Consider the following 17,121-nt stretch of genomic DNA (forward strand, 5'->3'; position numbering starts at 1 on the left):
AGAAAGAGTCTTGCTCTGTCCCCCAGGCTGGAGTGCAGTGGTGCAATCTTGGGTCACTGCAACCTCTGCCTCCTGGGTTCAACCAATTCTCTGCCTCAGCCTCCCGAGTAGTGGGGATTACAGGTACCCGCCACCACAACCAGCTAATTTTTGTATTTTTAGTAGAGACAGGGTTTCATCATCTTGGCCAGGCTGTTCTTGAAAACTCCTGACCTTGTGAGCCACCCTCCTCAGCCTCCCGAATTGGGATTACAAGCATGAGCCACCGCGCCCAGCCCACATTTAACTTTTGACTCACCAAAAGTTAATCATTAATAGCCTACTGTTTAGTGGAAGCCCTACCAATAATACAAACAATTAATATATACATATTTTGTATGTTACATGTAGTATATACTGTATTTTTAGAATAAGCTAGAGAACAGGAAATTTTATTAAAATCACAAGAGAATATATTTACTATCCATCAAGTGGAAATGGATATCATTAAGGTCTTTATCCTCATCACATTTATCTTGAGTAGGCAGAGGAGAAGGAAGAGGAGGAGTTGGCCTACCTTGTCTCCAGGGTGGCAGAGACAAAAGAAAATCCACAGATAAGTGGACCCAAACACTTCAAAGCCTTGTTCAAGGATCAACTGTAGTGTCTCTTATACAGTGTCTAATTAAGCTTCATGCTTTTTTTTTTTTTGAGATGGAGTTTCACTCTGTCACCCAGGCTGGAATGCAGTGGCACAATCCTGGCTCACTGCAACCTCCACCTCTCAGGATCAAGCCATTCTCCTGCCTCAGCCTCCTCAGTAGGTGGGATTACAGGCGCATACCACCATACCCAGCTCACTTTTGTATTTTTAGTAGAGACGAGGTTTCACCATGTTGGTCAGGCTGGTCTCAAACTCCTGACCTCATGATCTGCCTGCCTTGGCCTCCCAAAGTACTGGGATTATAGGCGTGAGCCACCGAGCCCGGCCTCATGCTTATGTTTTATTGAGTCATCTACATTTTTCTTTTTAAGAAATTCCGTATATAGGCTGGATATGAGCTCTTTGGTATGCATTGGAAGTGTAATGTTCTATAGCGTGAGTTTTTTACTTCCTTATTGGTGTTTTTTATAAACGGGTGACTAATTTTGATGCCATTTATTTTATGGACCTTTTCATTGTGCCCTGTTTTACAAACCTTTCCCTATCCCAAGGTCATAAAGATATTCTCTTGTATCGTTTCTAGAATTTTTTTTTTTTTTTTTTCCTGGGACGGAGTCTTGCTTCATCGCTGAGGCTCTGGAGTGCAGTGGTGCAATCTTGGCTCACTGCAACCTCCGCCACCTGGGTTCAAGAGATTCTCCTGCCTCAGCCTCACAAGTAGCTGGGATTACAGGCATGTGTCACCATGTTCAGCTAATTTTTGCATTTTTAGTAGAGACAGGCTTTCACTATGTTGGTCAGATTGGTTTCAAACTCCTGACCTCAGGTGGTTTGCCCATCTTGGCCTTTCAAAGTGCTGGGATTTACAGAAGTAAGCCACCATGCCTGGCCTGTTTCTAGAAACTTTAAAATGATGATCTCCATGGGATTGATTTGTGTGTGTCTCTGGACGTGTAATTGGTTAAGGCTTATTTTCATTTCGTGGCATATGGATAAACAATTGACCTAGCTTTGTGTATTGAAAAGAACTTTTTCCTAACTGTCATAAAATAAATATCTTTCATATATAAAAGTATACGTCTTTGCTATTCATGCTTGTTTTGCATTGCCATGGAAAGTTTATAATCAGGCTTGTAAATTTACACCAAGAAAATCCATTGGGATGTTTACTGGAATTGCATTGACTCTTTATTATTATTGTTTTGAGATGGAATCTTGCTCTGTTGGTCAGGCTGGAGTGCAGTGGCACGATCTCGGCTCCCTGCAACCTCCGCCTCCCAGGTTCAAGCTATTCTCCTGCCTCAGCCTCCAAAGTAGCTGGGACTACAGGCACACGCCACCATGCCCAGCTAATTTTTGTATTTTTAGTAGAGACGGGGTTTCACCATGTTGGCCAGGATGATCTTGATCTCTTGATCTCGTGATCCGCCTGCCTCGGCCTCCCAAAGTGCTGGGATTACAGGCATGAGGTACTTCACCCAGAGAGGTGTTTTTTTTGTTTTTTTTTTGTTTTTATTCTGTCACCCAGGCTGGAGTTGAGTGACACCGTCATGACTCACTGCAGCCTCAACTCGCAGGCTCAGGTGATCCTCCCACCCTGCCTTCTGTTTTCTGATTAGGTGGCTGGGCCATGGGCATGCACTACCATGGTGAGCTAATTTTATTTTTATTTTTAATTTTCAGTAGAGATAGGGTTTCACTATGTTTCCCAGACTGGTCTTGAACTCTTAGCCTTGAGAGATCCTCCCACCTCAGCCTTATAGAGTGCTGGGATTACAGGCATGAGCCACCACATCCAGCCAAGAGTTTTTATAGAATGCAGTCTCCAGCTTCCCCTACCACTTTATGGAGGTCAGTGGTTAGAACTAAAAGTTCCAACCCTTTAACACTTGGTATTCTTGGTGACCACCAGCTCTATCTGAGGGTATCTAGGAGCTCCCACCTTAAGTCATTGAAATAGCATAGACTCAGGTGTGCACAAACAGGGCTCTCATTATGAACAACAAAAGATACTCCTGACATTCAAGAAATTCCAAGGGTTTTAGGTGCTTTGTGCCAGGAACCAGGTAACCTTGAATAGTGCTGGGGAGTTTAATGTTGTTAACCATATGTTTGGGCATTTTTTTTTTTTGATACAATTAGCATGGATTACTTAGAATAGAGAGTCTGTTAAAATAAGTAAAAGCATAATGTGATTGGAGTTGAAATGTAACAAAAAGCTAGCTGTTAATTGTGTAGAGTGAATTTCTGTTAAACACTTTAGAAATTTCATTGACACTTGCCTTGTTGTATCCTCTATTGCTCTTTCTCTTCCCAAATTAAAGATGAGGCTGCTCAGAAGTTTCGGTAATTAGGATGAATAGTCAGCTACTGATTTTTTTTAGAGGTTCTATCTAGGCAAAACAGCATTTTAATAAAAGATTTTTGTTTCTTACAGATTCCTGACATTCAAACAACTGACTTATAACTGACTTGTAATACATTGCTACTGTGTCAAACCAACAATGAATTGGAATGCAAAACCAAAGAGTGCTACATTACCACCACTGTATCCGAAAAGCCAGCCACCTTTTTTGCAGCAGTCTTTAATAAACCAAGTTACCACAACATCTCCAAGTTCTTTCAGCTGTCCTGGAAGTAACCAAGAAGCATGCATGTATCCCAGTAATTCAAATCCAATTTCACAGCCACTGCCAAATATCCAGAATTATCCTCAACAAATCTCTGTTTCTGATATGCATAATGGGACAGTTGTGACCTCACATACTTCAGTAGAAAGAATAACATATGCAAATGTTAATGGACCCAAACAGCTAACTCAAAATTTGCAAATGTCTTCAGGAGCTACACAAAATGTATGGTCGAACTCAGCAATGAGGAATCCTGTGCATTCTCCTATTGGGGCAACTGGGTCTCATCAAACTGATTTTGGAACTAATACACCCAATATGCCTGCACTGCAGAGTCAATTGGTAACATCAGATACCTATTCTATGCATATGCAAATGATCCCTTCTAATTCTACGCGACTTCCTGTGGCTTACCAAGGAAACCAGGGACTTAACCAGTCTTTTTCAGAGCAGCAGGTTGATTGGACACAACACTATATGTCTAAGGGACTGACTTACCCGGATTACAGACCACCTCCAAAGCTATACCGTTACTCACCACAAAGCTTTTTACAAGATCCTGCCATTCAGAAAGGAAACTTTACTACATCATTACAAGTTAAAAATAGTCAGCTTCCAAATTCTGTACTAACTTTATTGTCAAAGCAGACTGCAGCTGTACCATCACAGCAGTATGCCATGCACACTGACAGAAGACCTCCTCCTCCTTACAACTGGAGATATGGAAGCCAGCCTTTGCAAAGTACTCAGTGTATTACTAAACACTTGTCTATGGAAGTTCCTCCGAGTGGAGAAATGCACTCATCTGAAATGAGGAACAGCTTTCAACAGCAGTGGCAAAACCCTAATGAAAGTATTAGCACAATTGGAAATTTCTCTAACTTAAAAGTAAGTACCAGCAGTAAACAACCTTTTAATGATCCCGTTAGATCTTCTGTGGTTGGTGTTCAGACTCTTGCTCAAAATAATGAAGAGAAAAGAAAGGATTCTTGTAATCCAACTTCAAATCAAGTACTGGACACAAGTGTTACAAAAGAAAAGCTAGTAAGGGATATTAAAACATTATTAGAAATAAAACAGAAGTTTTCAGAACTTGCAAGGAAAATTAAAATCAATAAAGATCTTTTGATGGCAGCAGGTTGTATTAAAATGACTAATACCTCTTACAGTGAACCAGGTCAGAATTCTGAATTGTCTCTGAAACAAACTTCCAAAATCCAGTCTGCACCACAGATAACTCCAGGACCGTCAGAGAAGGCAGACAGACAACCACCTACAGTAGTGAAATCTACAGAAACAAGTAAGACTGAATGTACGCTGAATTCTGACATTCAGAAAATCAATTGCAGAAGGTTTAACCAAGTTAATTCGGTTGTTTTACCAAATCCTGTCTATTGTGAAAAGCAGCCAATGCCAGACCAGACTCATGATGTGAAAGTTCTCACTTCAAAGACATCAGCTGTTGAGATGACCCAGGCAATATTGAGTACTCAGCTTTCATCAGAAAATGTTAGCAAAGTTGAGCAAAATTCAGCAGTTTGTGAAACAATTTCTGTTCCCAAGTCCATGTCCACTGAGGAATATACATCAAACATTCAAAATAAAAATGCACTACTTATCAGTTTGCTTTTACAGGCAGGTAAGACTCAGAAGACAGTATTAAAAGATGCTAGTCAAACTATTCAGGATTCTAAACCAGACAGTTGTGAAATGAACCCAAGTACCCAAAAGACTGGTAACCAACTAAATTTGAAGACCATGGAAACTCCAAGTATTTCTAATGTAAGTGGTGGGACTTCGGACAACCCTTTTTGCAGTGAACAAGAATCCTCAACAAAAGGAACACCTGCTAAAAGTGACAGTAGCTGTTCCATGGAAGTGCTAGCAACCTGTCTTTCTCTTTGGAAAAAGCAACCTTCAGAAAGTATGAAAGAAAAGCAGTGTGATAAACTCAGAACAAACGCAACAGCAGTTGGTATTTCAAAGCCTGCTAACATCCATGTTAAGAGTCCTTGTTCAATTGTGGGAAATTCAAATTCTCAGAATAAAATAAGTAATCCTGCACCGCAAACAGGTTTGTCAGTGGTAGTGCACAATTACGAGTCTTCAGGCATAAATACAACAAAGGGAACAGAACTTCAGATTGCTGTAGTCTCACCGTTAATTCTGTCAGATGTCAAAACATTGTCTGTCAAAGGAGTAACACCTGCAGCGTTACCTGAAACAGTGTATCCAGTTATTAAAGAAGGCAGTGTTTGTAGTTTACAAAATCAGTTGGCAGAAAATGCAAAGACAGCTGCTGCTTTGAAAGTTGATGTTAGTGGACCAGTAGCAAGTACTGCAGTATCAACCAAGATTTTCCCACTAACTGAGAAGGAAAAGCAGAATGACTCAACTCATGGTCATTCAGAAGGCACACTTAATGTCAGTCAAGGAAAGCATGACAAATTAGAGTCAGCTATCCATTCTCCTATGAGTGATCAGCAAACCTCACAGGAATCAAGGGATAATACTGTTGTGAGTAGTGATATATTACAGATTGACAATATATGTTCTCTGGTTGAAGGTGATACTGCTTACAATTCCCAAATTGCAAAGATATTCAGCTCTGTTTCTTTGAAAGTGATTGAGCCACAGAAACCATCTCTACCCAATCAGCGAGGGATTGGTTGTGGAGAACCAGAAAAACAATCAGATGATACCACTGAAAATAAAGACTTTAGTTTTCAAAAAGATAAACCTGTACAGTGCACAGATGTTTCACAGAAAATATGTGATCAGCCAAAGTCAGAGCCACCCTTAGAGTCGTCTTTTAATAATCTTGAAGTAAACAGAGGAATTCTGGAGGAAAGTAGTTTGGAGCATGCCACCGAAGAAAGCACAGCTAATGATACGTGTTCATCAGCTGCTATTCAGGAGGATATTTACCCCCAGGAAACTGATGTATCCAGCAATTACACTACCCAAGGTCCTGCAAGAAATGAAATTCACAGTGATAAGGCACCTGTCTTATACCTACATGATCAGCTGTCAGAACTTTTAAAAGAGTTTCCTTATGGCATTGAGGCTGTTAATACACGTGATGGTTCTGTGGGCCAGCAAACAACATACCCGATCTCAGAAGATCAAACTGCTGATAAAACCAGTTGTGACTCCAAAGACCCAGGAGATCAAATACAAATTACAATGTTAAGCTCAGAGCAAATGAAAGAAATATTTACTGAACAGGATGATCAACCCTGTGTGGTAGACAAGTTGGAAGAACCTGAGAAAGAAAAGCCCATCACAGAGGTAGGTAGCCATTGTGACCTGCAGGCACCTGCAGGAGGAGAAGGTCGTGAGTCTGTGATACTGGACTCAGAGAAAGATGACATCCACTGCTGTGCGTTGGGGTGGCTCTCTGTGATTTATGAAGGAGTACCCCAGTGTCAGTGTGATTCCATCAAGAACTCAACTTCAGAGGAAGAGAAAGGAAAAGACCAGTGTTCTCCTTTGGAGACCAACAGTTGTAAAAAAGGAGAGAGAACCTCTGATAGAGCTGTCCCTGTTGCTGAATCTAAGATCCTTCTAAATAATCCAAAGACGACTCCTACTCCTCCAGATGGGGAAAGTCATTTTCCTGAAATACAATACGATAATAATATAAAAGATGCATCCAAAACGAAACATAAAAGCATACCAAGAATGGAACAAGAATTAACTGCTGGTCAGTTTTCATCTAAATGTGATAAACTAGATGATCCCTTGCAAAATCACGAAAAAAAAAAACTGAGGTTTCATGAGGTAACCTTTCACTCCAGTAATAAAATGACAGCATCTTATGAACAAGCTTCTCAAGAAACCCAACAGAAGAAACATATGACACAGAACTCACGCCCGCTAAAAGCAAAAACAGCTTTTTTGTCAAATAAAGATCTATATAAGAAGCATAGTTCCTTGGGACAGTCATCGCCAGAAAAGATAAAATTGAAATTCAAACCAGATGGCTTCAAACAAAAACATTTGGAAAAAAGGAAGTTAGACCAAGGGAACATATTAGATATGGAAGTAAAGAGGAAGAAACATGATAAACAAGAACAGAATGAAAGTGTGGGAGCTACGTTCAAATTAGGTGAGTCTTCGTCAAACCCAAAGGAGAGAGCCATTGTTAAGGAAAAGATAGTATCAAATACTAAGTCTTTAGACACGAAAGCTAGTTCATCTAAATTTAGAATTCCAATTCCTAAGGAGTATTTACAAAGGCAGATACATAAAGAAGCTGTGAGTAATAAAGCATTGAAAATCTGTGTGAAAAATGTACCATGTGATTCTGAACGCGTGAGACCCAGTAAATTTGTGCAGGTCGGAAGTTGTGGGAAATTGAATGAGAGACACAGCAGCAGTGTACAGACCTCTAAAGAATCATTAAATGGCTTGACAAGCCATGGTAAAAGCCTCAAAATCCACCATTCTGAGGAGTCTAAAACATACAATATTTTAAAGAATGTTAAAGAAAAAATTGATAGAAAGCAGTCTGACAAAATATGGATTGACCAGACTAAATTAGACAAGAAATTAACCAGTATAAGCAGTGAAGCTCAATTCAGCCAAATACCTCCCCAAGTAAAGGATCAAAAGAAATTATATCTGAATAGAGTTGCATTTAAATGCACTGAACGTGAAAGCATTTGTCTCACCAAATTAGACAGTTCACCCGGGAAGCTTCATAAAGAGACAGGAAAATAAATGTAAGGCCTTTTTACCAGCAAAAGATAACACAGATAAATCAAACATGCTGGAGTTTAAATTATGTCCAGATATCTTACTAAAGAATGCAAACCCTGTGGAAGAACGGAAGGATGTAAAGCCTCATCCCAGGAAGGAGCAAGCCCCTGTGCAAGGTCCAGTATGATTTTCTTGGTGGTGTCTACAACATTGTAAAGAGCCATAGGTCAATATTTGGGCTAGCACCTCTCATGCTGTCTGGGCTGCTGGGAAAGACTTAAATGTGTTATGCCACTACTGTACCTAGTATTTGTTTTGCCTGGTAAAGCTATGTTTTATTGGGGAATATTTGTTTTGTGTTTATTGCCACCTTATTGTAAGTTGTAGGAAATTGGTAGTCATGACAAGCTATATAAAACTTGCCAGATAGAAATATTTCAGTTAGTACCCAAAAGGCTGTACTGTGAAAAACATTTCCACATTCCTTGAATGTCAGAAAAGTGTCAAGTTGCCAGTGTTGTAAAGTCTTGATTTTGTTAATTTTCCTTTGGACTCGTAATTTCAAAGACCTGTGAACTTGAAATTTTGTTCTAAATACTAGAGGATATGTAATTATTAATAATGAAGTCTTTTTGTTCATATGGAAATGGGTTGACTAATTGTCATCTTTGAAACAGTTGATGACTGTGTTATCACTATAGTTAAAATGGTAACATCTAGCCTACTCAGAAGCTGGAAGGGCCATGAAGGTAGTATTGTCCGGTGTTACAATTTAAAATCTGTAGAGCCAAGCTGGCAGCTTATGAATATTAGGTAACCTAATGGTAGACTTCTCAATGTAGTGCAGGAAGGAAGGAGAAAATTGATAGCTAGTTATTTGTGGTACTAAGGGAACATTTAGAGGTTGTGGATATTATATGTAAAGCATTGTGCTAAGAAACTCAAGACTGGAAAACTTAAGGATTTGAATGGAAATTGGAGTCTTTGCTTTTCTGACTATGTTTGTTGGGGTTCATAAAACAATAGCATAAATAGGATATGTTTTCCTGGAAAAGAATATAGGGATATACTCATTTTATAAAAAATTAGTGCTTTCAATAGATTCTTTCATTTGGGTCCTTAGAATTTGAGGTGTAGATATAATCAGAACATGGGAAACGGGTGGGGGTATGTAACTTTCTATCTCATGTGTCCTTAAATATCTTGATGTGTTGACCTGTTCAGCTCAGGTGAGGGGAACATAATTACATAGTAAGGATAAACTCATTTTTTAATGATGAGATAAGCATTTCAAATAGGGGAAATTATTTTTCCAGTCCTTTTTATTGAGTTGTGTTACATATGGTTATATCAAGTGCCTTCCAAAATCTGTTTTCAGCTTACATGATTTTCCTTCGTTGTAGTACTAAAGGAGATGATTAGCAATATCTAGAGTTCTGAAAATGAATATTTAAATAGTTTCAGGAATAAAAAGTACAAAAGAAGACTGGTTAAAATGTGTTACTATGAAGAAAAAAACACAGAAAAACAGCCAAGAAAAAGGTAAAGTATTTTTAAGTCTTGTTTCTACTTATCTGCCTATCTGGTATATGAAAGTTAGATTATGATTATGATATGATTGTAAAGTATGATTTTATCCTTCTTTCTTTTTTTTTTTTTTTTTTTTTTTTTTTTTTTTTTTTTTTTTTTTTTTTTTTTTTTTTTTTTTTTTTNTTTTTTTGAGATGAAGTTTGCTGCAGTGTCGCAATCTCGGCTCACTGCAACCTCTGCCTCCTGGGTTCAACCAATTCTTCTGCCTCAGTCTCCCCCGAGTAGCTGGGACTACAGGTGCACACCACCGTGCCCAGCTAATTTTTGTATTTTTAATAGAGGCAAGGTTTCACCAAACTAGCCACAGTGGTCTCAGTCTCTCGACCTTATGATCTGCCTGCCTTGGCCTCCCAAAGTGCTAGGGTTACAGGTGTGAGCCACCGTGCCCGGCCCCATGTTCTTTTTTTCAGTCATTCAGTGTTTGTACTTGAGTGATAGGAGACATTTTCCTGTTGTTATGCTGTGGGACTTAACTTTCTTTTAACAGGAAAATAATTCTCATCACAATAAGTTAGATAAGATTTTTGTTTTACCTGTATAGTTCCAGACAGCAAATACTTTAGGTTTTCTGGGTCATCAAGTGTATGTCCTGACTACTCAGCTCTGAGTCTGTTGTTTCAAGGAAGTGGCTGCAGATAATATGTAGATGAGTATCAGCTGTGTTCTGATTACCTTTTTTTTTTAAAGACAGAGTCTTACTCTGTCACCCAGGCTGGAGTGCAGTGGCATGATCTTGCTGCACTGCAACCTTCGCCTCCCGAATTCAAGTGATTCTTCTCTGTCAGCCTCTCGTAGCTGGGACTACAAGTGCACACCACCACACCCAGCTAAATTTTTTGTATTTTTAGTAGAGATAGGGTTTCACCATGTTGGCCAGGCTAAACTGGGATCAGGTGGTCCACAAAGTACTGGGATTACAGGCATGAGCCATCACGCCTGGCCTCTATTTAAATTTTATCTACCAAAATAGGCAGCAGGCTGGACTGTTTGCCAGCCCCTGAATTCGATTATTCACGTGTAAATTTCATTAAACCTCAATACAATTTAGGCAAGGATATTCCCATTTTATAGATAAGAGGTGTGACATCATTTGACTTATGTTTCATTGCTAGTTACTGAATAGGGACTGGAACCTGGTCCCCTCTCTTCAAAGTCCGTTAAGTATGGTTGAGGTATAGTCAGCCCTCCATATCTGCGTGTTCTGTATCTGTAGATTCAAACAACTGTGGATTGAAAATACTTGGGGAAAAAAAATAAAAATAGAAACTTGAAAGACAATACAGTGTAACAACTGTTTACATAGGATTTACGTTGTATTTGGTATTAAAAGTAATCTGGAAATGATTTAAGGTATGTAGGGGATATGCTTTAGATTAGGTAAAACTGCTATGCCATTATATAAGGGACTTAAGCATCCCCAGATTTTGGTATCTATTTGGGTGGGTGCTGCAGAGGCGTCCTGGAATCAATCCCTCTTCAATACTGAGGGATGACTGTTTTTTACTAATGAGAGACTGATCTTAGCTGTGTTATTTGCTGGGAAGGTATTTGGGCTGAGGACCAACTAAAGAAGCTAGAGTTTTGAGTTAGTTTAATTTAGTTTTGAGATGCTCTGTTGCCCAGGCTGGAGTACAGTGGCATGGTCTCAGCTCACTGCAGCCTCTGACTCCTGGATTCCAGTGAGTCTCCTGCCTCTGCCTCCTGAGTAGCTAGAACTACAAGTGCACTACCATGCCTGGGTAGTTCTTGTATTTTTAGTAGAGACAGGTTACTTTCACTATGTTGACCAGGCTGGTCCCAAACTCCTGAACTCATGTGATCCCCCCACCTCCGCCTCCCAAAGTGCTAGATTACAGGTGTGAGCCACCGCATCCAGCCAAGTATTTGATAGTTAATACAGTGAAAGTACCTTGTTTTTAGGATTTGGCTTTGAGAATTAAAAGCTAGAGCTCAAAAGTTTTGTCTTAGTTTTGGTTTATTAAATAGGCAAAGGGGTTCAGAGCTTCAAAAAAGGAGAGCAGCAAAATTTTACTAAGAGAAAGAAGCACATCTTTTTTTTTTTTTTTTAGATGGGGTTTCGGCCGGGCGCGGTGACTCACGCCTGTAATCCCAGCACTTTGGGAGGCCGAGGCGGGTGGATCACGAGGTCAAGAGATCGAGACCATCCTGGTCAAAATGGTGAAACCCCGTCTCTACTAAAAATACAAAAAATCAGCTGGGCATGGTGGTGCGTGCCTGTAATCCCAGCTACTTCGGAGGCTGAGGCAGGAGAATTGCCTGAACCCAGGAGGCGGAGGTTGCGGTGAGCCAAGATCGTGCCATTGCACTCCAACCTGGGTAACGCTGATGGCCAGGCTGGTCTTGAACTCCTGGCCTCAGGTGATCCACCCACCTCGGCCTCCCAAAGTGCTAGGATTACAGGCGTGAGCCATGGCGCCCGACCTAGAAGCACATCTTACAAAAGGAATTGACAAAGGTTGTGAAGAGAACTTCAAACAAATACGTAGAAGCAGGCATGTAAAAATTGAGCAGAGGCCGGGCAAAGTGGCTGGCTGACACCTGTAATCCTAGGACTTTGGGAGGCCGAGGCGGGTGGATGGCCTGAGGCCAGGAGTTCGAGACCACCCTGGCCAGCATGGTGAAATTCTGTCTCTACTAAAAATATAAAAATTAGCTGGGTGTGTGGCACACCTGTAATCCTAGCTACTCAGGAGGCTGAGACAGGAGAATCACTTGAAGCCAGGAGGCAGAGATTCCAGTGAACTGAGATTGAACCACTATACTCCAGCCTGGGTGACAGAGCAAGATTCTATCTGGGAAAAAAAAAAAAGAGATAGGATTGAAACATGCATATGGAAAAAAACTTGAATCACTGCAGAAGTACACTCTTAATCAGAACAGGACAAATAACCTAAAGAGGAGTGAATGAAGAGCAGTGAGAGGCCTGAGTGGAAAAAAGTGCCCCTCGGGTTGGAAGGGAGAAAGACAAAAATGAGAAAGATACAAATGGGCATGGAGATTGGGGCAAGAAAAAAGCTCCTTGGAAACAGGAGAGACGTGATCATTATCTCAAAGAAAAAAAAGCAAGAGGCATATTTGAAATCTGAAGCTGAAAACACTGAAAAGACAGATACACAGGATTGACCAGAGAGGCTCAGAGATAAGCATGAGCTAAGTGACATGTGCAAATAGCACAGCAGGATGAGCAGTGCATGGCGAATGTGAGGTCGAAATACTCAATCATAGTGAAAGAAAAACACAAGCCAGGAGATGAGTCATACATCCCTGTCATAGCATGACAAGACACAAGTAGGTGAGACCTAAGTGAGAAGAAAGAAAACCTCAGGTGGTGCTACACAGGCAATTTTATTTACTTATCTTTTTTTTTTTATTTTTTAGATCTCGCTCTGTTGCCCAGGCTGGAGTGCAATGGAGCGATTTCAGCTCACTGCAGCATCCACTTCTTGGGTTCAAGCGATTCTCCTGCCTTGGCGTTAACCTCCTAAGTAGCGCGAGCCACCACACCTGGCTGATTTTTGTATTTTTAGTAGAGACAGGGTTTCACCATGTTGTCCAGGCTGGTCTTGAACTCCTCCTGACCTCAGTCTGCCCACCTTGGCCCGCCAAAGGTGAGCCACCATGCCCGGCTACATGGGCATTTTTAGAAGGCTATGAGGGATGAATGAAGCTGGCTCTGAAGAAGGGATCTCTGAGGAATAGTGAATTACACACCTCAGACAAAAAGGCTAGAGAACTGTGAACCAACTGTGAAGTGAGAGAAAAATGCTTCGGTCTCCCAGACAGCTATAAAAGAAACTTACCTGGCCTGTGTTGGGCCCATGTGCATCATCCCAGCACTTGGGAGGCCAAGGCCAGAGGATGGCTTGAGCCCAGGAGTTTGAGACAGGCTTGAGCAACATCAGGAGACCCCTTCTCTACAAAGAACTTTTTTTTGTTTATTTTTGAGACAGAGTCTCACTCTATCGCCAGGAGCCAGGCTGGAGTGCAATGGCATGATCTTGACTCACTGCAACCTCCGCCTCCCGGGTAGCTGGAACTACAGGTTCATGCCACCATGCCCAGCTAAATTTTTTTTTGTATGTTTCGTGGAGACGGGGTTTCACCATGTTGGCCAGGATGGTCTTGATCTCTTGACCTCATGATCTACCGGGCTGGCCACAAAGAACTTTTTAAAAAATTAGCTGGGTGTAGGGAAGTGCACCTGTAGTCCCAGCTTCTTGGCAAACTGAGGAAGGAAGATCACCTGAGCCCATGAGTTGAGGCTGCATTAAGCCCTGATGGCAGCACTGCACTCCAGCCTGGGCAACAGAGCCAAGACCCCGTCTCAAAAAACAAAACAAAACCACAAAACACAGGAGAAACAAACACCTAAATTCGGTAGCAAAGTTTGCAGCATGTTTGAAGTCCTAAGCTAGGGTAAAGAGATGAAGAGGAAATGACAAGAATTTCTTGGAAAGTAACAAGAGATCATCTTAGGCTTCAGTGTTACTAATTCGCAAAGAAAGCAAACAAGTAAAATTTGCAGCAGATATAAAGAACTAACAGAACAGAATACTCCATACACTCAGGTAGAAAAAGACAAAACCAGGACCCCATTATTCAGAAGGAAATAGCTACAGCAGGAATGAAATGTACAGATAAACCCTAACTTCAGTGGTTTGACTAAGGATTTCTTGACTATGATGGTATGAAAGTGATACACGTTAAGTAGAAAGTGTATTTTGAGTACCCATACAGCAATTCTGTTTTTCATTTTCACTATAGTATTAAATAAATCAGGCCAGACATGGTGGCTCATACCTGTAATACCAGCACTTTGGAGGTTGAGGTGGGTGGATCAAGAGATCAAGGCAATCCTGGCCAACATGGTGAAAACCCCATGTCTACTAAAAATATAAAAATTAGGTGAGCGTGGTGGCACATGCCTGTAGTCCCAGCTACTCAGGAGGCTGAGGCAGGAGAATTGCTTGAACCTGGGAGGCAGAGGTTGCAGTGAGCTGAGATCACGCCACTATACTACAGCCTGGCAACAGAGTAAGACTCCATCTCAAAACATAGTAATCACATGAGACATTGAATGCTTTTTTGTTTTGTTTTTCAAAACAGACTTTGTATTCGATTTTGTCCAATTGTAGGCTAATGTAAGTGTTCTGAGAGTGTTTAAGGTAGGCTAGGCTAGGCTAGGCTATGATATTTAATAGGTTACGTGTTTTAAATATATTTTTGGCCCAACATGGTGGCTTACGCCTGTAATCCCAGTACTTTGAGAGGCCGAGGCAGGTGGATCACCTGAGGTCAGGAGTTTGAGACCAGCCTGGCCAACATAGTGAAACGTGCAGTCTCTACTAAAAAGGCAAAATTATTAGCCAGGCATGGTGGCGGGCGCCTATAATCTCAGCTACTCAGGAGGCTGAGGCAGGAGAATTGCTTGGAATCCGGGAAGTGGAGGTTGCAGTGAGCCGAGATTGCATTACACTCCAGCCTGAGCCAACAACAGCAAGACTTGGTCAAAGTATATATATATATATATATATCTATATATTTTTTTTTTTTTTTCTTCTCGAGATAGTCTCACTTTGTTGCCCAGGCTGGAGTGCAGTGGCACAATATCAGCTCACTGCAGCCTCTGCCCAGCTAATTTTTGTACTTTTAGTAGAAGCAGGGTTTCATCATGTTGGCCAGGCTGGTCTCTAACTGGCTTCATGTGATCCACCCACCTTGGCCTCCAGAGTGCTGGGATTACAGGCGTGAACCATCATGCCCAGCCTTAACATATTTTCAGTAGGTGATGGGTCATTATAAAAAGAGGATACTGAAATTAATGTAATACTGAAGTGGTCTAAAGAAACAGGAAAGTATGGACATGGTACCAAAATATGAAAACTATCCTTTTCATGTACTGTTGGGGACTGACTCATACTTGTATTCTTTGTTTTTTGTTTTTGTTTTTGTTTTTCTTTGAGATAGGGTATCGCTTTTGTTGCCCAGGCTGGAGTGCAATGGTGTGATCTCAGCTGCGTGCAACCTTCACCTCCCAGGCAAATGATTCTCCTGCCTCAGCCTTCTGAGTAGCTGAGATTACAGGCATGTACCACCATGCCTGATTAATTTTGTGTTTTTACTTGAGATGGAGTGTCTCCATGTTGGCCAGGCTGGTCTCGAACTCCCCACCTCAGGTGATCCGCCCACCTCGGCCTCCCAAAGTGCTTGGATTACAGGCGTGAGCCACCATTCCCGGCCTACTTGTATTCTTTATATTGCTAGTTTACATAGCTGTTTAAAAGGTCACATTAATGTTTTTTGCAATGATATATTTTATTTAGCCAAGAGTAAGGTAGAGCAGAACAGCCCAAGGGAATTGAGGATGGGGCAAGGAAGTGAGATTAGAAAACAGCTCCCAAAAGAATGGCAGGTTGTCATGTGCATATAACTTACAACTCGATGGGTGAAGAGCTACAGTTCTCAAACTTTTGCTTAACTCCTTGCCTTAATTTTTTATCCCACAAATAGATACTTTCCCTTTCAGTTTTGATTATGTATGGACCACAGCTAACATTAGGGTAAGTAAACTTTGTTTCTTTTAGATAATATTAATTCAAGACACCCGAAGAGAAGCTTCAGTGCAGATGGATTTGAGATGCTACAAAACCCTGTAAAGGATTCAAAAGCAATGTTTCAAACCTACAAAAAGATGTACCTGGAGAAGAGAAGTAGAAGCCTTGGTAGCAGTCCTGTAAAATAATTATAATATGTGGTTTTGTAGTTGCCACTGGGAAATTTCTTTCCTTTTCAGTTCAGAATATTTTGCTGTAACTAATCAGAAATGCCATGATAAAGTTTGGTTCCCACTTTCATTGTATTTCATTGAAAGTGCTTAATGAAAACAGCTTGAGAACTTTGGGTAGGCATATGTAAGAAATGGATGTTATTCATTGGGGAAACAGTAAGATATTTGAATGTCTACTTTATTGAACCAGGTTTACCATTATTTAAAAAGGTATGCTTATACAAATAGATTGGAAATCCTATCCGTCCTGAGGGAGGACTGTTCCTCAGTTAAGGACTTGTTTATTTAAATGGGACTGTAAATATGTTTTGGTTTCTAAGCTGTATTAGCAAAACTTATTTTTCAGAAATGCCCACTGTGATGTGAATGTCAAAGTATATTCTTAAGTATTTTATAACAAATCGTAAACTTTTTTTTGTTTCCAGAAGTCTTATTTTATACTTGTGAAACTGAACATGATTTTTGGACAATGTTTAAACATTACTTTTCATACTTGAAATAAACATTTATTTTTTAAAAAACTAATTTGCAATCTTCACAGTTCAGTTTCTTATTGGATTCCTACCTTTAAGGACCCATTTTAGAAAGTGCTTTCAAAAGCTGAAATGTCACAGCTTATTGGCTATGACAGTAGTTGTTTTTAGATTGCATTCAGATGAGAACACAAAAATTTACAAGGTTCAGGAAATTGCAAGAAAGTGTGGAAGTCAAGATATAACTTTCTAGTTTTATTTTATGACTGCTAG

General features: G+C 40.5%; 1 protein-coding gene across 1 annotated transcript in view; it reads left to right on the top strand.

The window, feature by feature from the left end:
• The window catches only part of RESF1 (retroelement silencing factor 1), a 26,450-nt gene extending 9,550 nt beyond the window's left edge, over window positions 1–16,900 (top strand). Inside the window, 4 exon segments of the mRNA XM_017507897.2 lie at window positions 3,081–7,979; window positions 7,981–8,153; window positions 9,436–9,519; window positions 16,173–16,900. Of these exon segments, the coding sequence (XP_017363386.1) occupies window positions 3,148–7,979; window positions 7,981–8,153; window positions 9,436–9,519; window positions 16,173–16,330 (5,247 nt within the window). The 5' untranslated portion in view covers window positions 3,081–3,147 and the 3' untranslated portion in view covers window positions 16,331–16,900.
• Window positions 16,901–17,121: the final 221 nt, after the last annotated feature.

Source organism: Cebus imitator, unplaced genomic scaffold (genome assembly GCF_001604975.1).
Source record: "Cebus imitator isolate Cc_AM_T3 unplaced genomic scaffold, Cebus_imitator-1.0 Scaffold385, whole genome shotgun sequence".
NCBI lineage: Eukaryota > Metazoa > Chordata > Mammalia > Primates > Cebidae > Cebus > Cebus imitator.